The 24802-nt window shown below is 35.1% G+C and overlaps 1 protein-coding gene across 2 annotated transcripts; it reads left to right on the top strand.

Moving 5' to 3' along the window:
• Positions 1 to 6569: 6569 nt before the first annotated feature.
• Positions 6570 to 21962, top strand: LOC132640221 (probable histone-arginine methyltransferase 1.3). 2 transcript variants are annotated; one of them, XM_060356725.1, is made up of 15 exons: positions 6570 to 6963; positions 8731 to 8793; positions 9323 to 9425; positions 10371 to 10526; positions 11579 to 11682; positions 11813 to 11911; positions 12032 to 12101; positions 12964 to 13060; positions 13814 to 13868; positions 19420 to 19503; positions 19999 to 20076; positions 20511 to 20614; positions 20697 to 20869; positions 20995 to 21125; positions 21572 to 21962. In XM_060356725.1, exons 1-15 carry the CDS (start codon positions 6769 to 6771, stop codon positions 21659 to 21661), a joined length of 1602 nt encoding a protein of 533 aa, XP_060212708.1. In that variant the 5' UTR covers positions 6570 to 6768; the 3' UTR covers positions 21662 to 21962. The 2 variants fall into 2 exon arrangements, with proteins under 2 accessions (XP_060212708.1, XP_060212710.1); XM_060356727.1 differs by having other exon boundaries at positions 6575 to 6963; positions 10383 to 10526.
• Positions 21963 to 24802: the final 2840 nt, after the last annotated feature.

Genomic DNA, 24802 nt, shown 5'->3' with positions numbered 1-24802 from the left:
AAATTTTGTATTTTTCATTAGCCTTTTTGGCTACAGTTGTACAGACTTCTAGATTTTTTGATAAAATTTATAAAATTAGCCCTAGGCCAAAAGCCTAGTGGACTTTAATTTAAAAAAAATATATAAGAAAGACAAACATTTTTTTTCCTATTTTACTCTTAACATTGATTACTTATTTTCAAATCATCTTTCGTTTATTGAGATTATACACCAATTAAGATAGATATTATAGTAAAATATATACTTGATTTATTACGCGCAAAGTTAACAGTGGATAAGTAAAAGTGAATGGATGGAGTGTGCTATAATATGCTAAGTGTCTCATCCTTTTCCAGAGCAATTGGTATTCCCTCTGTTTGATAAGAAGTAGTGTTTTTATCTATTCATTTTGTTTCAGAATAAGTAGGGCAGAGGCAGCCTAATGCACCAAACTCCCGTTATGAGTGTGGTTCAGGGAAGGTGTTACACTCCGTATTTTTGGACTAGGAAATTGGACCGTCCAACATGAGTAAATTTACTCAAGCCCGGAGAATTTGATCATATTCAAGCATGAAACGAATAACTTGGTGTGTACAAGGAATGAAGTCCCAAAATTATTTAAGACGAAAAAAGTGTGACGACGGTGATTGGGAATGATATTTTATGTGTGGAAAATGAAGTTATGGACTAGTGCTATATTACATGAGTATTGTTATACCCCATATATTTATACGTTGAAGTATTCGTAAGTTAATCGACATAAGTTAAGGACGGGATTATTTTGGGATATGTAATAGGGACTTTTAATTCTCAATTTTAATTAGTGCACGAGTGTTTATAAGTTTCAACTAGTATGAAAATATTAATGAAGATTAGGGATTTATTTAACTATGATTAAGTTATTAAGTGGCATTTATTGATTAATTAAAGTTAACCAAGTAAATTAGTGGGACATGTGTCAATGTTAAGGGCTACTTATATAAAGCATAAGATGACTTATATTCCACCATTCATTCACAAAATTCATCCATCAAAGTAGAGTTAGTGAGAGAAGCTCTCAAACTTAAAGAGAGAGAGAGAGAGAAGGTCACGGATGCACTGTTCAAGCCGCCACTGTTCATGGCCGCCACTGTTCACGGTCGTCACTGTTCACGGCCAGCTGCTGTTTGCTTCCATTAAAATATCAAATCCTACCTTGAATTGAAGGAGAAGAGATGACCATCCATGGCTGCCAAGTTCTCGGCCATGGCAGCCCTTGATTGCCTCAAGTATTGCAAGAAAAAATCAAGGTTTTAAGGTAAGGATTGATTCCATCTTGCATGTTTAGTGATGCCTTGATCCTTTCTCAATTTGGTGGAAGTGAAATCTGTAAAAATGAAAGCTCAAATCATGCTAAAATGTATATTAGTTTCATGGGCTGTTTTAATAAAAAAATGGTGAATTAATTTTTGGTTGTGGTTGTCATGGAGTATATGATGGAAATGAAGGTATTTAATGGTTAAAGTTGGAGCCAAGGTTGTTTGTGGGTTGTTGTAAGGATTGTAGTGATAATAATGTAGCTTATTTGCGTATGAATAGATGATGTAGTTGTCGTGTGGCTGCTGTAGTATTTCACTAAAATTAGATGAAGAGATCATATGAAATAATGTATAAGAAGTGTATGTGGGCTGCTTGGTGTATTGTAGGTGTTCGTTAGAATTTCGGGCATCTTTTATGTTGTAGTTGGGGGTTGTTTTGATATGTTGTTGTTCTTGTTGAATTAAAAGAATTGAAGATATGGTTGTGTCCATATGTTGTTGTTGGTATTTCAGTGTCAACAGGAGAGCAATTAGAAATTCAGGATAGGCGGAATATATAGGGGAAGTGCTGCCCGATTTTCGTTGAGTCCTTAGATAATAGAAAATCCAAAAAAAAAAACGAAAATATGTGAACTAAAGGATAAGTTCTATAAGGAATGGGCTATAGATCTGTGAACTAGAAAATGTAGTTACTAACGATAACGTTACTCTTATATTAAATAGGCTAAAAGAGCGACGAGGCGATCGGATTTACGAATAGTCGCTAACAGGTATGTTAAGGCTATTCCTTCTTTCATTTTGGCATGATCCTTGTTGTTATTCATTCTATAAGTACTCCATATGATTCCATTCTTAGACGAGTAAGGTCTAAATGTTTCTTGTGATGGTTTATTGATATTGTACTCCTATTCTGTTCCGAAGGGAACACCCATAAGGTGCCAGTTGAGATGTGTATAAGGTTTTACTAATGATTTCGAGGAAATTAGTTTTATACTAAAGGAAACATAAAGTTAGATTTTCAAAGCCACCCCGAAGGGGTGCGAGATTTTACTATTTAGATTTTCAAAACCACTCCAAAGGGGGTGCGGGATTTTACTATTTCATTTCATTTACGATTTATGTTTACATTCCATAGCATCATCTCTTGTATTGATATTTGTGGATTAAATTTGTGTTGACATGATTGTGATATTAAGCCGGAAGCGGCTGCCCGAAGGGGCCATTATTATTAAGCCGGAAGCGGCTGCCCGAAGGGGCCATTATTATTAAGCCGAAAGCGGCTGCCCGAAGGGGCCATTATTATTAAGCTGGAAGCGGCTACCCGAAGGGGCCATCATTATTATGCCGGAAGCGTCCGTCCGAAGGGACTATTGTGATACTAGCCGGAAGCGGCTGTCCGAAGGGACCATTTTGTTAATATGTCGGAAGCGGCATGTGTGTTAGATTGCATTAATTACTTAAAGAATGTGTGTTAGATTGCATTATTTACTTAAAGATTGTTTTGGAGACTTCATGTATATGTTTATGTTTCTTCCAGCGAAGGCTGTAGGTATTGAGTTAGATTGTGATTTCTTCTATCCTAAATCAAATTATGATTATGATTTGTTACCACCTTACATACTCAGTACATTGTCCGTACTGACGTCCTTTTGCTTGGGGACGCTGCGTTCATGCCCGCAGCCCCAAATTGTTTGGCAGGATAAGTATATAGCTAGGATGCTTTGACGTCTGCTGGGATTGGCAGGTTCCACCTCATTCTGGAGCTGTGTGTATAGAGATATGTATGATTATGGGTATGTCAGGGCCCTGTCCTGACTCATAATGTCCAGTTCACTTCTTAGAGGCTTCTGCAGACAGTGTCCTGTGGTATGTTTGTCGAGATGTCGACAAGTGATATCAGTTGAGTCATTTATGGATTTTAAAAGAGTATATTTTAGATAATATGAATTGATCTAAAGTACTTATGGATTGAAAGTTTTCATAATCGTTATAGAGATAATGATTTCTAATTGGAAAAATTTTATGTTCTTAAAAGTTTTTGAAATGACAGGTTTTAATAGAGCGAATGTCTAAGAGTTCGCTCGACTCTGATGAGAGTCGGGTGCCCGTCATGCCCTATCATTGCTAGGGTGTGACAGAAGGGCCTGTCCACAAGAGTCTATTGTAGTCGGTCTTAACTTGCATTTCTGCAAGATGCTATTTTCACAGCTCGAACTCATGGCCTCCTGGTCACGTGACAACAACTTTACACGGCAACAACTTTACCAATTACGTCAAGGCTCCTTTTAAAAAAAAGTGGTGTTTCACAACGTCAAGAAGACATTAATTATTTTTCTTCCAACTTTACCCTTATTTAAAGAAATAAAATTTTACATAACTAAGAAGTGATTAAAGGGCTACTTCTTTTTCAAGGCATTTGATTAACAATAAGATAGTATTATCACTTCTTACTTTCTATGTCTAGAAGTGAATAGTTTGTGTGCTCAAACTAAAAATATCACTTATTATGAAGTGGGGTATTTAAAAGGCAACAATTGATAGCATTAACTAAAAATAAGTTGCTTTAAATAATGTTAAGTATTGGTTATAACATCAAGTAGGAATAGGTAGGGGTGGGCATTCGGGCCATCGAATTGAATATGAAATTTTCGGTTCGGATATTCGATTTCGGATTGAAGAAATTACAATCCAAATCCAATCCAAATAAGTTCAGATTGGATTGGATATTTTAAGTTCGGTTTCAGATTATTCGGTTTGGATATTTCGAATTTTCGAATTTGACTCTTGAGACTTAAGGCAAACTTATTAGGAACGAAATTCATGTGTTAATTCTACAAATGTAAATCTAAATCTTAATTGCTCAGTAAAAAAAGCCTTTTAGTTCAAATTAGGATTTACAAATTCAAGTCATGTCCAACATAGTAAATCCATACCAAATAAAAGCATTCTGGAAAAGTGAAAATGAACAAAATAAAATCTAAGTAGTCATCTGGAAAAATAACAACGAACTCTGTAGTGAGTGACACTAACGTGAGACTTTTGAGACTTGAGAAGCAAGAAAACCCTATATCATATTTGATTCAGCAGAGAATTGTATATTGGACTTAATAGTTTAATAGATATGACCTTAGGTACTAATCTATTGGACCTTTAGAAACTAGACTTATTAGTACTGGGCAAATATGATATAGGTAGGGCTAGATATAAGGTATAAAAAATTTGAAATTTTGGATATCCAAAAATCTGTAGTACTAAATTCATATCCATTCTGAAATCCAATCCATAATCCAAATATCCAAACCAAATATTTAAAAAGTTCGAATTTCGGGTTGGCTCAAACTGTGTCCACCCCTAGGAATAGGTAGTGTTAGATAGGACTTCCTCGCAGTCCACTTTATTTATCATTCTTGCTAAAAATAGATTGTCCAAAATAGTTGTCATTTTAGAAAATTAATGTAAAATTAATTATTAGTTTCTACCAATACCTTTCTCAATACATGTGGAGAAAGATTAATCTGGTGAAAAAAAAGTACCATATTAATTAAGATCAAAGAATAAATAAGGATTTAGTTTAGTCAAATTACTGTATTAGTTAATGTTTTTCTAAAGGACGCGAAAAAAACATGACAAATAAAATGAACCAAAGAGAGTATTAAATAAGAAGAATGAGGCGAATGATTAAGAAGAAGAAGAAGAGCCCGTTGAGTATTACTTAAGTAATGTTAAGTAGCATTAAATAAGAAGAAAAAAAAAAGAACATGATTAAGTAGTGGTAAAAAATAGCATCAAGTAATGTTGGTGTGTGTTAAACACACTTAAAAGAATCGATTCAGCTTTAAAAAGACACTTTTGAGAAAAATATACTTAGAAGCATTTTATAAAAGCTTGATAAAACAAATTAAGTAGCGCTTGTGAAAAGTAACGTTAAGTGAGATTAAATAGCATTAAGCAGCATTTTGTTGGTTTTAAGAGGCAATTTGAGCAAATTTTCACCGATAAGGACGTATTTGGGATCAAATTCAAAGGACAAATTAATACTACTTTTCATAATTGAAAGGAAATTTGAGCTTCTACTGGCAATAAGGGCATATTTAAGACTAAAAATAGAGCGCAAATTTATATACTATTTCTATAAGTGAGAGGCATTTTTTATCCTTTCCCTTAATTAGTCAGTGAAGAGTTAGTAACAATTTATTTTTATGGTTATGATGATGTTTGATTAAGTATGAATTTTAAGAAAAAAATAAAAAAATTTGAATCTTCTAATTGAAAACAAGTTAAGAATTTTTGTGGCTAGAAATTATTTTATTAAAGTTGTAATGAAAATTTTGAAGTTAAATTATTGCTAAATCATTTTTTTAAAGATTTACTTAAAAGAAGAGACAGTGGATGGAGATAGTAAGAGCCCGTTTGGCCATGAGAATTTTTCACTTTTTTCCGGAATGTTTTTTTCACTTTATTTGAAAATCAATTTTTGACTATGAAAATTCCAAATACGACTTGAAGTTGTATTTAGAATCTAGAAAACACCTAAAACCTTGTTTTCATTTTTTTTTAACTTTCAATACATTCAAACAACCAAATACTCTTTGCAAAAACTATAACCAAACACAATTCCTTTAACTCCAACTTCAAAATTCCAAATAAAGTGAAAAGTACTTGGTTTCCATGACCAAACGCCTACCCCCGTTTTGACATGATTTGAAAACATGGTTTCAAATCATGTTTGGACACACAATTTGGATATTTTAAATTGTATTTTTTTTTCTTATAGACATAAAACCCCCAAATTATGAAAACTATCAAAACATTCTCAATTCTTATACAATCTTACCAAATGAGCAAGTCATAATTCATAACAAAATTAGTACACTACTAGAAGATCTTTCTAAAAAATACAACATCAATTAATCAAACTTTAGTTCAATAAAAATGAAAATTTAACATGAATACTAATGTAACTACTCTTTAATATAATCCTCCCACATAAATTAAATGTTGGTAGACATAAATAAAAGTTGGTGAAAGTTAATGAGATTAAGAAATAATTAATGGGGATAATTATTAAAAATATCTATCAATTTATAGATTTTTTTTTATAATTTGTTTTAAGAGTCTATAAAATATAAATTTATAAATAAATTTTATATTTTAAAAAATTGAAATCACGTCATGCTTTTTTGGATAATTTGACATGTGAAATCAATCATGATTTAAAATCATGAGTTTAAACTAGAAGTCAAATCAAATCAAATCAAAACGTGTAAGATGGCTCCTCAAAGATCATCAGCTGTACGATATTCCCCTGTTACCGTCCACACCGAATCATTAAATTCCTTGGACTGAGAGAACCTTTATATACTTTTTCCTTGTCATTTCAACACTCTCCTCGAAGGCTCAGCTCACTGAAAACCCTAACTCATTATCATAATAATTTGATACTTAGATAAACTAATTATTCGAAGATTTGCGTTAAAAAATTGTTGTGTTAATGGAGAAAAAGCAAACACAAAACGAATTTGTGGTTTTATCGATTTCGGAGGTTTCATCTTCTTCTTCATCATCATCTACATCGTTTTCTAAAAACGAACCGGTTTTTGCTCGGGTCGGGTCGGGTTCGGAGCTCCGATTCGGTCAAGAGTCCGAATCCAGTACCGACATTGTGTTCGATCTTCGAACTTCACAGGTATATCGCTAATTAATTGAAATTCGCAATGTTATGAGATAATATTAGTTAGATTTCTGTTTAATTTGGTAATGTTTTCGTTTTTATGCATTTTGTTACTAATCAGAGGTGAATTTCGTCACTGTACTATAAATAGCTGTTTTTTTTTTTTTTTTGAATTTATTCGATCTTCGAACTTGACAGGCATGTCGCAAATTAATTGAAATTCGCAATGTTATGAGATAATACTAGTTATAATTCTGTTTAATTTGGAGTAGTATTTAGGTTTTCATGTTTTATGCATTTTGTTACTAATTTCGTCACCGTAATATAAATAGCTGTTTTTTTTTTTTTTTGGAACTTATATATACTTGAAAGTAGCATGTTATGAGATATATACTAGTTAGAGTTCTGTTTAGTTTGGTAGTAGTATCGTCTTCATGTTTTGTGCATTTTGTTAGAAACACACCTGAAGTATCACTTTTTTACGAGTTTTCTACCTGAACTATCAAGTGTTTACATTTTCAACTTGAACTATCAATTGTTTGCGTTTTCTACCTTGACTATCAAATGTTTGCGTTTTTCTACCTGGACTATCAAATGTTTACGTTTCTTACCTGAACTATCAATTGTTTGCGTTTCCTACTTGAACTGTCATCAACTATTTATGAAAACACACCTCGTAAAATTTGGTCACATAGTTGACTCATTAATTTCAAGTTGTGCTTTCATAAATAGTTGGTGATAGTTTAAGTAGGAAACGCAAACACCTGATAGTTCAGGTAGGAACGCAAACACTACCTGACTCATTAATTTCGAGGTGTGTTTTTATAAATAGTTAGTGATAGTTCAAGTAGGAAACGCAAACCTGATAGTTTATATAGGAAATGCAAATGCAAACACCGGATAGTTCATGTAGGAAATGTAAACGCCTGATAGTTTATATAGGAAATGCAAATGCAAACACCTGATAGTTCATGTAGGAAATGTAAACACCTGATAGTTCAGTTAGGAAATGCAAATACCTGATAGTTCAGATAGGAAACTCGCAAAAAAGTGATACTTCAGGTGTGTTTTTTACCATTAGCTCTTTTTGTTACTAACCAGAGGTGAAGTTCGTCACTGTACTATAAATACTTGAAGTTTTTTTTTTTTTTTTTGAATTTATATTTGTGATAAGTCCAAACTTATACTCGAGATGGATGCACTCTGCATGCAGGGGAATTCTCAATCTATATCTGTTTAGTTATATGTGAGAATGCTAGTTTCTTTTTTAAAATTTGTAATTATGGTTAGTCCACTCGTATACTCAATCTATATGTTTAGTTAGATGCTGCAATTTTGTTACTGTCTCCATCCCATTTATGCGAAGGTGTTTGACTAGGCACGGAGTTTAAGAATGAAAGGAAGACTTTTGAAACTTGTGGTCTAAAATAAGCCATATATATTTGTGTGGCTATAAATCATCTCACATTAAGGGTAAAAGGGGAAGTTTAAAGTCAAATTGTTACTAAATTTAGAAAGATGTCATTCTTTTTGGGACTAACTAAAAAGGAAAGAGTGTCACATAAATTGGGATGGAGGAGTAGTTTATTCGGCTATCATGCTTGTACCTTTTCTCTCATGTTCTCGAGCAACAAAAGAGAATGACATGTTGTTACATTGATTTTATCTGTATTTTTAGCAGAAAAAAGATGATATTCTTACTGATTTTCCTTCGGAACTTGTTTGCTGCCTGAGCTTAATTCGGGGCATTGTCTTACTTTTGGTTGTGTTTTGTATTTCCAGGTATTCAGGCTAGGACCTGCAGAGTCTCTGTGCGTATCTGAAGCTTTTGAAGACAATAAGGAGGTACTTGTTGATAGCATAAAATAATTGATGTTTGGACAGACTAGTTGTCTTTAAGCTGCTAATAGTTGAAATGCTTTGAATTCCTACTCGCATGAAGAGGATTTCTAGAGATATTATGCCATCTACAGAGATGACAAAGTTTTCATTGTTGAATGCTGCATATGTATTTCATTTTATCTGAAAGAAAAAATAAATCTAATTGGGACCTCTTTCTTGGTTGATAAGGCATACAGATTAGCTAGCATGATTGGAGTAGTATTAAATGATTATCTTCTAAAGGTTTACTAGCTTCATGCTCCTTTAACATCAACTCTGCGTATGGCCATAAACATGTAATAGTGCACATTCCTGTCCATCTTAATATTGAAAATAAGTGCACTGTGTATGTGCGTATTTTACGCTTGTAACTTCACCTTATCCTGTCAAAGTTGAAGGTGCAACTTATTTGTATTTAATTGGAGTTCATGTTGTGAAGTTTGTTGCTGTCATATTAATGTCCAATGGCATTGACTTTGGTCTTTTGAACCAGAAAGCCTATTCCAGGGGAATCTCCATTCAATTTAGAAACGAGGAGGAAACTAGGGCCTTCCATTGTGCATTTGAGCAATGGAAGACAGAAGTGGTTGTTCAAGGTCTGTTTTGACATGTCTGTTATTGCTTTAAAAGTTAATTGGTACATCTTGTGGAGTGCAGTCACATTCTCTTCATTATTTTCTTCAATAGTTCTTGAATTCTGGCTGAAATGTTAGTGATGACTCCTTTTTTCTGGAGTAGTCTTCTACTTGATGCAGTGTTGGTTCTTGATAATGTGGATCAGGATAATTGTTGAGTATTTTAAGGATAGTGAGTGGATGTTCCTTAGAAGGAGATTTTTTTGTGTGGCCGTCTGAATTTCTATGTGATATGCTTTAATCTGCATTTTTGTTTCTGTGTGATAAGCTTTAACTATGATCTTAGCATTGGTAGCCCACATTATTATTATTGTCTTGAATTTGGATGTCATTTTCCTTTAATTTGTCCTACTCTATGACATAAGTTTTAGTTATCAGTTTTACCCGAAAAAGTTAATTTGTGGGCTCTGTTTAGCTTATTAGGAAGTCATTGTAAAGTTCAGGAATTTCTAGATTAATTTCTGCTTATACATTTCATTTTACTTGTCTAGTTAATGTTTATTCATTCTTAGTTTCGGAAAATACTGACCTGTATTGCTCTTACTGATCGACAAATGAAAGAAAGAAGAAATCGATACATCTCTTGTCAAAAACTTAGCATGTAGTGTGCTAGTTGCCATTTTGATGCATGAGTGACCTTCTAAATTGCTGCATCTAAGAGCATATTTATTCTTTCTCTTTTTGACTGGATGTTTCAGCTACTCTGTAGAGCTAAACACTGCAATCTATCATACGATATTGAACTCATGATTCAGTCCATTAGCAGCACTAGGCTAACGGATTTTTTTTTTCTGATGACAACTAGGCTAATGGAATTTTTAAAATAAACTTGAGCAATAATGCTGACACAAATTAGTGCAACTTGTCCACAAAAAGGAGAAGAAGAATAATTGTAACTTCTGCTAGTCTTTCTTTCAGGGTCTCCTCTGCGAAATGGAGCAATATCAACTTTAAAAAGTAAATTTGATGAAAAGATTGAAGCATCTTCTGCTAAGATGTATTTTCACTACTATGGGCAACTATTGCATCAGCAAAATATGTTGCAGGATTTTGTAAGGACAGGTAGTGTTCTGAACTTTGGTCTTTTCTGTGGTTTTGCTTGTATCATTACCAGAGGCGGACCTACATGGAAGTGCACTCCCACCCTTCAGAAAAAATTATGTATATATATGTGTATATACCTTGAGAAATTAGTATATATTTAATTGTGCACTCTAACAAACAAAAGTGTTTTTGGGGTACGTTGGTTGCAACTGCTGCTTCCCTTACATGTCACCCCGGATCGAACCCGAATGTCACTTTTAATTATTTTTTTGAGCCTATTAAATGAGCTCGCTCAGATTCGAACTTGCACTATCACCACATGTTGCACAACCTTAGCCGCTGAGCTATCTCTTTCATTTGCTTCATTGTGTTAAATTTTATTTATTATACATATTTGTCCTATCTACTTGTATTTTTGCCACTGCTACGCTATTAGTGACCGGTCCAACACAGTATTATTCCTCAGTCGTTATTAAAATTTTTGTTGGCGTTTATGTTAAGATAATAGTGCCCCCGACGTCTTAAATCTTGGGTCCGCCTTTGATCATGACCTAGGACTTTTTAAGCCTGTTAGGCCATGAAATAATTTTTTGAATATTTCAAATACTGAAAGAATTATTTGCAGTTTCTTTGTAAAAAAATTATTTGCAGATAGTAACTTGGCCATGAAGTCCTCGGTTTCAAGTGAAATTATATTAGATCTTCAAGTGAAATGTTTAAATAGTTATCTGATGGTGTATTTCAAGTGTATTTTTATTAAATCTTCAACTTCCACTTACAAATCTTTAACTTTGACAAACATTTTTCCAAGTGTAGTTCATGTCGAAGCACCAACTTCATGCAGACGCTTTTTCAACTTCATCTACTAACATTTCTTTTTACAACTTCAACTCAAATATTATTCAAATGCGTACTTATTTATCAGCGAGGCTCATCTAGTATAATGAGAAGCTTGCACATACATTTTATCCTAGAATGTTGTTAACTGTTGGCCTATTTCATAAGGAGGAGCAATACAACATTTAATTCCAATTATGCGAAGGTTGACATGGTAAGTATGAAACTTGCAGGAACCTATTATGCTGCTGTAATTGAGAACCGTGCTGATTTTTTTGGTCGTGTAGTGGTTGATGTCGGAGCTGGTAGTGGTATTTTGTCATTATTTGCAGCTCAGGTTATCTTTTTCTACCAATGCATGAGGTCTCGTTGAATAATATGAACCATAGCTTAGCCGCTTCGCTGATATTTTTACTCTGTATTTTCTCCTTCCTATCCCTCCTCCCCTTCGACAAAAACCCTCTCAGGCTGGTGCAAAGCATGTTTATGCAATAGAGGCATCTGAAATGGCCGAATATGCGAAAAAGCTTATTGCAGGAAATTCATCGTTGAGTGAGAGAATTACAGTAAGTATACATTCGCTCATTCTGATGTCTTTCAGAAACGTTATACAACTTATGCCTTCAGTATCTTTGCTGCTAAGGCTGCACATTATTTTTTGGTTTCTCTGTTCTGTGAATGTTTAGGTAATCAAAGGAAAGGTTGAAGAAGTAGAGTTACCTATGAAAGCCGATATCTTAATCTCCGAGCCAATGGGTAAGCTTATATATTTCGATGGTTATGAAACTTATGTGATAGAGCAATGTGAGCGTATACTTTGACAATGCTGCAAGTTTTGTTAAATTAAACCCCTGGTTGACTGCTAAAGTTCTATCTGAACATTGTATGGCTATATAACAAATATGTGATTGATTATTTGAGAACTGAATTCAAGGAATTTGTAGGTATTACATGTTTCAAGTGCCTCTAGTACTAAAGCTGGAGAATATACTAAAACACGACAGCAACATCTTCAATAACGCTTATGCAATATGTGATGGAGAAAAAAAGATTAGAAGGCGTTGAATTGTGCCTATGTGCAAGGAACAATTCTAATACTCTCAAGAAGTTGAATGCATAAACCAGGGAAATATGTTAAGTTGCTAGCTTGCATGTTGAAAACTGATTTTAACGCTTCTACTGCATTTTGAGCTGCAGCTAAATTCGTACTTGAATTCTCGTAGTTCAGTATTTGTCTTATGGGATTCTTTTAACATATGCCCCTAGTTCTGTCTGTATTTCTGATTCTATATATGCAAGGGTCCTTTATTTCTGTTGAGAGACGAAATTTTCCTCAAAAGTTTCATGCAACAATAGCAGATGCATATAACATGACCATGAAAGGATGTATTTTTATACTCCCTTCGTCTCAATTTATGTGATGCACTTTCACCAGACACATAGTTTAAGAAAGATAGAAAGACTTTTGAAAGTTGTGGTCTAAAACAAGCCATAAATATTTGTATTACTATAAATCATCTCACTAAGGGTTGGGCTTTAGTGGAAGTTAAAGTTAATTTGTTTCTAAATGTTGAAATGTATTGATTTTACGTTGTGACACATTGATTTTACATTGCAGGTACTTTGTTAGTTAATGAAAGAATGCTGGAGTCTTATGTGATTGCAAGAGACCGTTTTCTAGTTCCAAATGGAAAAATGTTTCCTACAGTGGGAAGGTAGTTTTCTTTCTTGTCAGCAGTTGACTTTTGAGGAGCCTTGCCTTGTCATATATGAAGTTAGTAGTTTGCTTATGAGGTTCATTGCTTCTTATAGTTGTTCTTCCTGGATTCGGTGCTTTACTTTTCGCACCAGAAGTTTGACACATTATTTTTCAATAGATTTTTGTATCATAGACTATTTTCTTTCCAGCACAAGCTATCAGATTGTTCCTTCCGTGAATGATTTAGGAGGTCGGAGTACGATTTATAACTAAAATTGACGTGGAAGCTCAAGTTATGTACTTTATTCTCCTTTTTTGCTCAGGGAGCTTACAAGCTTAATTCTGAGTCTGGTGTCCCTGAAAATGTTTCCGTGCCGCTGCCCATTTTCCCCTCCAAGCAATTGCTTTCCTTAGCCTCATGTTTGCCCTGTGCTTTATTATTCCTACCTTTTTTCAGCCTTGCTATCTCTATCCGCTGCTTCTAATTGCTTTTTATGTTTTGTAGTCATATGATCCAGTTATCCAAGCTTCCCACCCCCAAGCCCACTCTCCGAAAAGAAAAATCTTTTCCTTTCATTTTCAATTGCTTTCACATGTGTTTCGAACTTCTTTGTTAAAAGAAACATTTTTCTTCCATTTCCTCTATCAAGCCTCTCGTGAGTTTGTGATGCATACGCTAGTATGTAATATTCTCTTTCTTTTTACTAGTGTGTAATATTTTCATTCTTTTTTACTTTGTGGTTTATTATATGATCTATTTATTTTGTAGAATACACATGGCACCATTCAGTGACGAATATTTGCACATGGAAATTGCAAATAAGGTACATATGATCATATCACTGTTTTCTTGCTATCTAGGTCTATCTCTATAACATTTTATTTTTAAACTAGGGCTCTTCCCCTCTAGAATAGGATGGTGGGTGATATACGAGAGGAGTTTCATTCACAAAGAATGTTGCCACCTAGCTAAAGGCTTCATGCATAGATGCCACATTTTCAGATGCAAAGCCACTTGTCACGTGTTTCATAGTCAGCAATGTGAAAGTTCCCCAGTACTAAACGAGCCTTCCTTAATGATGGAACAACAACATTAAAATTTAAATAACAAACCAACAAGTTCGGTAAAGTAAAAGGAGAAGGAACAATTAACATTTTATATAGGGTAATGATCTATTGCAGAAATGCGGATTCTGAGACGGATGAGCGGTCATACATAATAGATAAGATTAAGAATGACCGCATTCGCCAGAAGGTGCATGTAGCCCGCATTGAGGATAAAATGAGAGAAAGTCGCTTGAGATATTGTGGTTATGTCTTGCTTCGACCTATAGATGCACTTGTCTGTAAGTGTGATACTCTGCAAGATGAAGGTGTTAAAAGAGAAAGGGATAGATCTAAAATTACGTGGAAGGGAGTTGCCTCGAAAGACTACAAATCTTTGAAATCAATGCAGACTTAGCTAAAGATAGGGCACAATGGAAGAAAAAGATCCATAGAAGTGATATCTACTAGTTGGGAATCAGTTTTAGACTTGTGGGAGAACATCTATTATTATTATTATTATTATCATTATTATTATTATTATTATTATCATTATTATATATATATATATATATATATATATATATATATATATATATATATATATATAAATCTGTTTAGTTATGAGTCTTTATTACACTGTTCATCTCTTTCTCTTAATCTTGGTTCTAGATATCCGTCTTCTTTAACCACACCCTGGTTACTATGGCCAACATCGCCTCTTATCGTTTGGACATTAAAACGGCCTTTCAAACACCTAGGAATTTACAGGTTAATCCATCGAGTATATCAAGAAATTAAGAGAATAACCATATACTAAGAGTAATAAATTCATAACAACAGGTAAATAATTATTCAAACATTATCAACATAATATTTTAGTTGAACATAAAATAATTTACATAGTAGGGAGATTAGTACAAAAAACATAGATAAAACTTACATGACTGGAAGATGGAGAGAGGTTTCCCTTTCGGGGAACCCGAAAACTACTTCACACTAAAAGAAAATTACTGGAAAGCTTAAAACTATTTTACAGGGAAGTTATATTACAAAGGTTTTTATTGGGAAAAGGAGTTGGGGCATTTGTGAAAGGAAAGAGGAATATGGAGTGGTTGGCTTGTGAGAGAAATGTTAGAAAATTTCTCGTTGATGACTTTGATGATTGTTTCTTGATTCATTCTCAGCTTCTCTGCAAACACTGCTATTTATAGGGGTCTGGCGGACTTCAAATTTGTGAAGAATCTTTTGAGTTCAGCTGGGTACTCTTAGGGCCCCATCGTCACATGGAACTTTTCAAAAGATGCTTTATAATTTTGTCCGTTTGCTGAGCTGTCTCATTTCTTGATAAAACTACTACTTTATTAAAGCTACTTTAATAAAGTCTAGTCATTCTTTTTCTGAAGTATCACTATCATCTCTCTATCCAAAGTATAATTTTTTCTGAAGGATCACAAAAGTCTTTACGCAAAGTCACAAAGTCTTCTATTATTGTCTTGTCTCACTTTCTTTACTTTTCTGAGAAATGTCATTGTCTCTCTTTTCAATGCCTTTGTCTTCCATTATTGTCTCATTTCTTTTACTTTTCTGCCAAATGTCCTTGTCTTTCCTTTCATCTTTCTCTGAACCAAGTCTTTCAAGTCTTTTTCTTTCACCTACCTTTCTTAAAATGTCTTCCACCTTATTTATTTATTATTATTATTATTATTATTTTAACTGATCTAAGTGTCTAAATTGTGTAGGGCAATTGAGTCAAAACTCATGCCTGAGTCTACATCATTTGGATCTTGAGAGTCCTGAAATGCACTGTCTTGAGAATTAATATCATCTCCTTCAAAATCTAAATTGTTGACCGGTGACATCCCTTGTCTTGGAGATAATTCCGAACTAGGATCTTTGACTATATATTTATCTTGTTCTTTTGTCTGGAAGAATTTTTCTAGTCTCTTTTACTATATTTTCTATTTTTTCATTTTTCTTCTTTTTTGCAAGTGTGTTTTTCTTTGTAGAAGTCGCTCCTTGCGTGAGTGTCTTTGGTAGTCTCCGTCTGGTTTGTAGAGATGAACATCCCTTATCTTCACTTTTTGGCAAAGTGACAGCCATCAACGGATTTGATAAGTCTTTACCGGCTACCGTTTGAACCGGACTAGCTGTATGTAAACTAGATATAATAAATCCAGACTATATAATTAAAACAACAATACTAGTTAGAACAAATTGCGAAGCTATAGTTAAATTCTATCAAAAGATAAATGATAAAAATAGCAGTAGAAGAAGATGGCTAAATTTTTTAGATACCATTTCAATTTATAATTTAAAATTTGAACATATAAAAGGAAAAGATAATAATTTAGCTGACCAATTAAGTAGATTAAATATTACTGCTAACTAAATTTTTTATTTGGACAGCATGAGACCTTCCAGTTCTCAGACAGCAGACAAGGGGAAAGGCATAGCCTCAACCCAAGAAAATCCGTTGATGGCTGTCACTTTGCCAAAAAGTGAAGATGAGGGATGTTCATCTCTACAAACCAGACGGAGACTACCAAAGACACTCACGCAAGGAGCGACTTCTACAAAGAAAAACACACTTGCAAAAAAGAAGAAAAATGAAAAAATAGAAAATATAGTAAAAGAGACTAGAAAAATTCTTCCAGACAAAAGAACAAGATAAATATATAGTCAAAGATCCTAGTTCGGAATTATCTCCAAGACAAGGGATGTCACCGGTCAACAATTTAGATTTTGAAGGAGATGATATTAATTCTCAAGACAGTGCATTTCAGGACTCTCAAGATCCAAATGATGTAGACTCAGGCATGAGTTTTGACTCAATTGCCCTACACAATTTAGACACTTAGATCAGTTAAAATAATAATAATAATAATAATAATAAATAAATAAGGTGGAAGACATTTTAAGAAAAGTAGGTGAAAGAAAAAGACCTGAAAGACTTGGTTCAGAGAAAGATGAAAGGAAAGACAAGTACATTTGGCAGAAAAGTAAAAGAAATGAGACAATAATGGAAGACAAAGGCATTGAAAAGAGAGACAATGACATTTCTCAGAAAAGTAAAGAAAGTGAGACAAGACAATAATAGAAGACTTTGTGACTTTGCGTAAAGACTTTTGTGATCCTTCAGAAAAAATTATACTTTGGATAGAGAGATGATAGTGATACTTTAGAAAAAGAAGACTAGACTTTATTAAAGTAGTAGTTTTATCAAGAAATGAGACAGCTCAGCAAACGGACAAAATTATAAAGCATCTTTTGAAAAGTTCCATGTGACGATGGGGCCCTAAGAGTACCCAGCTGAACTCAAAAGATTCTTCACAAATTTGAAGTCCGCCAGACCCCTATAAATAGCAGTGTTTGCAGAGAAGCTGAGAATGAATCAAGAAACAATCATCAAAGTCATCAACGAGAAAGTTTCTAACATTTCTCTCACAAGCCAACCACTCCATATTCCTCTTTCCTTTCACAAATGCCCCAACTCCTTTTCCCAATAAAAACCTTTGTAATATAACTTCCCTGTAAAATAGTTTTAAGCTTTCCAGTAATTTTCTTTTAGTGTGAAGTAGTTTTCGGGTTCTCCGAAAGGGAAACCTCTCTCCATCTTCCAGTCATGTAAGTTTTATCTATGTTTTCTGTACTAATCTCCCTACTATGTAAATTATTTTATGTTCAACTAAAATATTATGTTGATAATGTTTGAATAATTATTTACCTGTTGTTATGAATCTATTACTCTTAGTATATGGTTATTCTCTTAATTTCTTGATATACTCGATGGATTAACCTGTAAATTCCTAGGTGTTTGAAAGGCCGTTTTAATGTCCAAACGATAAGAGACGATGTTGGCCATAGTAACCAGGGTGTGGTTAAAGAAGACGGATATCTAGAACCAAGATTAAGAGAAAGAGATGAACAGTGTAATAAAGATTCATAACTAAACAGATTTATTAAAAAAAAACGAAAATTATAAAAACTGGGAGAATATGCAGAAAATAAATACACTTACATGATAAGAGGAATCCAGGAGTAAGGGAGTACCGAGTAGGATTGTTTAACATATAAGTAAAAAAAAACCACAATATCTTTCTATCATAATAATATATCTATTGAAACTTATATATCTATTGAAACAAAAAATATAACCCCCCTATCACCTTTTGGTATATATATATATATATTCGCTGTGGAATTTCACTGGGTATGTTGTTGTTGTTGTGTATATATATATGTGTATATATATATAGAGAGAGAGACACACACACACACATTAAACCAATTTAATAACTTCTATTTTATTTGGTGGGATGATGATATGAGTTGAGCTTGAATGAAGTGCAATATAGCCGACCCAACTTGGTTAGGACTAAGAGGTTGTTGTTGTATAGGATAATGATTGTAGGAGATGAATGATAAGCTAGAGAGAGAGTGACCATGCAGACGGAATCATCATTGGGCTAGAGACATAATGATTTAGGCAAATTTGTGGTGTGTTGTGATGAAATGATAATGGCCTATTTATAGGAATGATTGCATGTTTTCATTCTTTTGCATGTTGGCTGCTACATAACTATCCAATTTTCCCACTTAGCCAAAGGTGTGCCTAGATGCCACATATTCATATGCAAATTCGTTTGTCCAAAGTAAAAATTCGTTTCCATACAAGCCACTTGTCCTAGGTAAAAATCTTTTGTAATGTATTACAATGTTACCGACAATTAATATTGTTGGAAAAAACAAAGGGACAATTGACAATAAAGAATAATTTATTTTTGTGTAAATACACATCGGGCTTCATGGATGACTATGGTGGCTTATCATTTGGGCTACATACATACCCAAATTTAATCCCACAAGTGGGGTTTAGAAAGAATAAGCAACTGCTTTAGTGCAGAATTGAACCCGCGATGACGACTCCGTTTGAATGCGCCTCTACCGTTGAGCTACGTCAATCAGTTGGCTTATCATTTGGGCTATTTATAGGATATCATGATGACCTCTCATTTCCAAGTTCAATAAATTCTTTACCACTTGTCAAGACTATTTGTCACTTGGCTTTAGTCATGCCAAGCGTATGTGGTCCTTTGTCACTTGTTCAAAGCCGCCACATGCATGAAGCCTTTTAGACATAAATCTTGTGTATGGATGCCACATTTCTCATGCACACACTAGTGTCCAAAATTTTTATTTGCCCATTAGTGTCAAAAAATATTATCCATTGAAGGCTTATTTTATATTTATAGAGATGGAATCTTATTGTAATGATCCTGCTAAATTTCATATTGAAAAAGAGTTTAATTTGATTACTTTGTCATACAGGCTATTTTTTGGCATCAACAAAGCTATTTTGGGGTTGATTTGACACCCTTGCAAAGATCTGCATATGAAGGATACTTTTCTCAGGTCAATCTTGCACATCTTGGCCTCTGAATTATTCACTTTGACTTTTAAGTTTTTAAAACAGTCTTAGTTGTTTTACTTCCGTAGTCCCGTCTTGTTCATGATTCTCATGCTGTTTTGTTACTAGAATTTGTGAATGTGCAGTCTATCCTAAAATATAATATTGTACTGTTGAACCTTAGAATTTTAGGCATCATTTCATAAATGCCTATCTTGTTGAACAAACAAACTATCAGCTCTTAGAAAGGTAGAAAATAAACAAGCTCATTTCTTAATCAAGGCTTGAATTGATGGTCCTTAATTTGATGTATAAGAAGCATCTTTCAGCATTCAAGTTGAATTTCATTGTCAAAATCATAATTGTATGTGCTGAACCTACCCCTTCCTTCACCCCGATGTCCTTTATTTAGTTTCCTTAATTTGTACGAATAGTTTCCCAAACTTGTACGAGTTACCTTTAGATTCACTCACTTTTTTGGATGTTCATGTTCTTTGCAGCCCGTGGTTGATGCTTTTGATCCAAGGTTATTGGTAGCTCCTGCTGTATCTCATGTGATTGACTTCACTTCAATAAAGGTATTACTAGAAAATTCACTCTGTAAGTCTTAAATTAGAGCTGAGAGAGACATTTTCTATGTATGTTTTTCTTGGAGAGTAAAGGTAATCCTACAGATTCAATGTAAAGGAATCTAAGATAGCTTTCTAATGTAAAGACAAATGTTTATTTCACAAGGAAAGAAAAGCATAATCAGCAGACGTACAAAGTTAATGGAAGCAATATGCCTATATTAGCTTTTCCCTTTTTTTTTTTTGAGGATAATTATACACTATTTATGTGCTGTCATAACTCTTAAAATGAACAAAGTTCCTTCTCTGTCGAGTGGTGGTGGGTGGTGGAAGGGGGGTGATAGGGGAAAATTTGCTGTGGTGGAATTACTCATACATACTGGCCGGAATTTCTTGAAAGATAATGCTGGGTAAAATGATCTTTTTCTACATATATATTACAGGAGGAAGATTTATATGAAATTGAGATCCCATTGAGATTTACGTCTTCTACTAGCACTAGAATTCATGGCCTGGCTTGCTGGTTTGATGTATTATTTAATGGAAGGTAAACATTTGTATTTATTGCATCATTGGTGCTGGTACTTGCTGTTGCTACTTTGATTAAATTGCATTATTTCTTTCCACAGCACTGTACCAAGGTGGCTGACCACTGCTCCTGGTGCACCTACAACTCACTGGTATCAGCTTCGATGTGTATTGTCACAGCCACTTTATGTCATGCCAGGACAGGAGATAACTGGCCACTTTCGCCTGGTTGCCCACAAAGCACAAAGTTATACCATTTACCTAACATTGTCAGGTAGGTTTTTATGATTGTCGTTTGAAGCATTTGAGTCATATCTTGTTGATCTCTTTAACCTGTGAAGTCAAATTTGCTGATAGATTTCTTCAAGAATCTTACATATTATTGATCAATTTGAATAGCTGCTGTTGGAGATATGCTCCAAACATCATCTGGAAAACTTGATCTGAAGGAACCATATTACAGGATGTCCCAACCACAGGCATACTCATTGGCACAAGATCAACAACCTAATCAGCTATTACAAAACCCGGTATTGCTGACTTTTCTGTCATAGTGGTTAACAATGGTTTCCTCTCCCACATGTCTAACTTGTCTGGTTTTAAGCTGTAAGTTTCTCAAGGATTTCAAACTGCTACTATTTTTTGAGGCTCAACGAAGACTCTTTTTAAGATTGTATCTAACCATGCCTTAATGTGAGCGGTAGTGTGCAATATTGAGCTACTTGAGCTTGAGTAGGTTTACACTTGACTTTAATCCTTGACTTTGAAGAGCCTCCGTCTGGCCTGTTATCCGTTGGTTTGCCTATATATATAGATACTTTGAGGAGCACTCAATGGAAATGTTATTAGCAATTTAGTACATTTCTAGCTTTTGGTGGATTGCTTTCATGCCGCTATTTTTTGCCATTATTTTGCTGTTCTCGCTCGATTGAAGACTTGAGTGAAGAGCTCAAGTCGTTTTTTCTATCTTGGACAGGACATACTAACACAACCTCGGGATGAGGATGGCTCAGTCCCAGTCCAACAACCTTCTCCAAATCCTGGCGCAGAGCTACATTCACTCTGATGATGATATTCAAGTTAAGGGATGTGCATCTCGATAATCACCTCTTTGTATTAGAGTGCTTGGCTAAGATAAAGAATACAAAATTTTAATCCTGCCAAGTTCCGACTTATCCATTTCCCCCGAGTTGATTGCTTGTAAATCGTTGCTCATGTGCTATTAGCTTGTTTCATGTACTATTTATTATCTTCCATTAGCACTTTCAACCTCACTATGTAGGATGCTTTTGTATCCAGCTTGATATAAATGGCTATTTCAGCTGCGCAATGCGGAAGGCTCTGATGATCCCTCTTTGCCGGATCTACAGGTTAGACTGGTTTCATGTCACTTTTTTCCCAGAATATAATTATGAAGGAAATATGGAACTCGTTTTTCTATTCCTTTACACAATCTCCAAATGCAACAAAATTGAAATGGAAGGAAATTGTCTCACTATATACATTGAACGAAGAACTCGTGAGCCGCCAAGTACCATTCTCGCAACAGTATTGGCGCAAAAGCATCGGTCCTTCACTTGCTGATCGTTCGCGAGTCGAACTCACTCTCTTGCCACGCCTTTCACTCACTCGCGCGTTAGAAGTGCCTAAGCTGCCGGCGCCGGGGGTTCCTTGCTCTTGGTCGGCCTCCCCTAAGGGGGGGCCCCGGGTTGCGGAGGGTTCTGGGGGAAAATCCACTTTGTTATCTGATGACAAGGCGTGAGATTGACGCCAACTCTCACTCTTAGAGTCAATACTCTTATGTGTATCCTTTGGCCACCAATCAAGCCTTCAACCCCTCAACTGCTTCATCAGCTTTTTCTTTGGTCCAGGTGATTTACGCATAAGGGACATGGTATAATAGCTTATGGGAAAAAGAAAAACTAGAACAGGGACATTCAACTCAAGAATTTAGGAAACTTGTATGTGAAGATTTCAGTGAAGTGTGAGCGTTTGTTGGCTTTGCCATAACGGTGTAAATGAAGATCACAACTAGACGTTTAACAATACTTTTTAGGAGACTTGATAGTGTAACAATATTTTTCTACTGTTACTATATGAAGCATATAAAAGTTGAATACGTACACGCGTGGATAGTGTTGGACTAAGCACATTTTAGATTTCAATGGCTAGAATAGTGCTTTTTCTACTGTAATGGACAATTTTAAAGAATCTAACAAAATGGACTAGTAAGAATATTTACACAAGAATATACCCAGTGTGATGTCACAAGTGGGGTGGGAGAGAATATTTATACAAGGAGCAAACATTGCAAATGAAGCAGCTACACAGCAAAGTATATACATATAAACAGCACTCAAAAAGTAATTATAGACATTATAACTACTACACTTTTACTCTGTATCTCTCTCTTTCTCTCTCTCTGTATACAAACACATACGTATCATTTAATAAATAACAAGTTCAAATCATAGGATTATGCAGCCATTCACATTCTCGTCGCTAAAGACACTGTGGTAAGGGTGAGGTATTGCTGAGGATGGTGGCGATGGTGGTGCCTGATAATAATGATCTGGCACTGCCGAGGATGGTGATGCATGAAAATAATCATCTGGCGCTGCCAAGGATGGAGGTGCCTGAAAATAATCATCTGGCACTGTCTAGGATGGTGGCGCCTGAAAATAATCATATGGCACTACTGCGGATGGTGGTGCCTGAAAATAATCATCTGGCATTGTCGAGGATGGTGGCGCCTGAAAATAATCATATGGTACTACTGCGGATGGTAGTGCCTGAAAATAATCACATGGCACTACTGCGGATGGTGGTGCCTGAAAATAATCATCTGGCAAAGGTGGGGCTGAGGGAATATTGTCATTTGACCATATTGGCCCTGCTGATGGAGAAATGTCATTTGCATAACAAGAACCATTACTTGTACAATTACTATTTAGGCAATGGTGATTATAAGATGAGTTTCCGCCATGTGCACAAGAAGGACCAAAACTAGCAGCATTACCATATTGGAAACATCCATGATCAAGATTATGACTTGTGGCAGAGTGACCACCACAACATGATGAAGAAGCAGCACAAAGTCCACCACCATTGGAATGATCATGATGATCATGAGTTTTCTTCATATTCTTGTTGGTGGTAGTGTTAACTTCCACAGCTTTGTCACTTGGGCCAATTCTTGATTTCCCTTTGAAAGTCACCTTAACGGTTTTGGTCACCTCCACACTTTTAACACTGGAGTCATCAAAACATTTCTCCAGTTGTGCCATAATGTCATGATCATTCAGTGGATCAATCACGTTTGGTCGCCCGATAACCTTAATATCTTTACGAGGTAGTTCTTGTTCAACCCAGAGTTCTGCTTCTCTCCCATCCTTTTCAAACTCGGCGAGGACTTTGGCACGGTCTACTTTGCCTGAGATTACAACTTTTCCAAGTTCTTGATCAATTTCCACTGAACGAAACCCCTTAATCTTTAGCAGCTCTTTTTTCAGTTCCTTTCCACAATTTTTGCAGTGTACTCTCATCTTGAGAGCAAAGGTATTGAAAGGATGTGACATTGTTTTAGTTCACACTTCTTTTATCAGCAAATTTGTATAACCTTCTTGTTTTTGAGTTTCTTCAAAAATAATCCTGGTGCAAACAAAGACAAGAATAGCGGAGAAACTTTATTACGATAAGCGGAAATATCCCCGATGTACCAATTTATGCGACACACTTGCTTTTAGTATATCCTAAAAAAGTTACTTCGGAATGGCAGTTCTTTCCTCAGTTGTAGACGAGGGCGGAATGATAGTTTCTTCCTCGGGAATAGAGGCGATGAAGGGGCCTGCATCAACCCTTCGAATAATAATATCGGGCTCGGATTCATCCCTCGGGGTCCGAACTTCACTCCTCGGCCTTTTCTTTTGCTTTTGCCCTTTGGCTGAGGGTTTCCTTTGCCTCTTTTCGGCTGGGGCAATAAGCCGGGATGATCCTGTCATATTAAAATCAGAAGTTGGTGTGGCAGGCTCAGCCGTTGGTTCAGGCCGTGGCTCTACAGAGCCCTTGGGCAAGCCTGAGTATCAAAAAAGTTATAGAAAGACAAGGCAAAATGGGAGGGAGCAATAAGTACCGAATCAAAGGGAAGATTACCATGATTTTGGGTAGCCCACCGGCCACGAGACAGGCCTGCCCATGTCCGTTCAGT

Source organism: Lycium barbarum, chromosome 5 (assembly GCF_019175385.1).
Source record: "Lycium barbarum isolate Lr01 chromosome 5, ASM1917538v2, whole genome shotgun sequence".
Taxonomy (NCBI): domain Eukaryota; kingdom Viridiplantae; phylum Streptophyta; class Magnoliopsida; order Solanales; family Solanaceae; genus Lycium; species Lycium barbarum.
The sequence above is the reverse complement of the archived record's forward strand: the minus strand, read 5'-3'. Positions and strand labels throughout refer to the sequence as shown.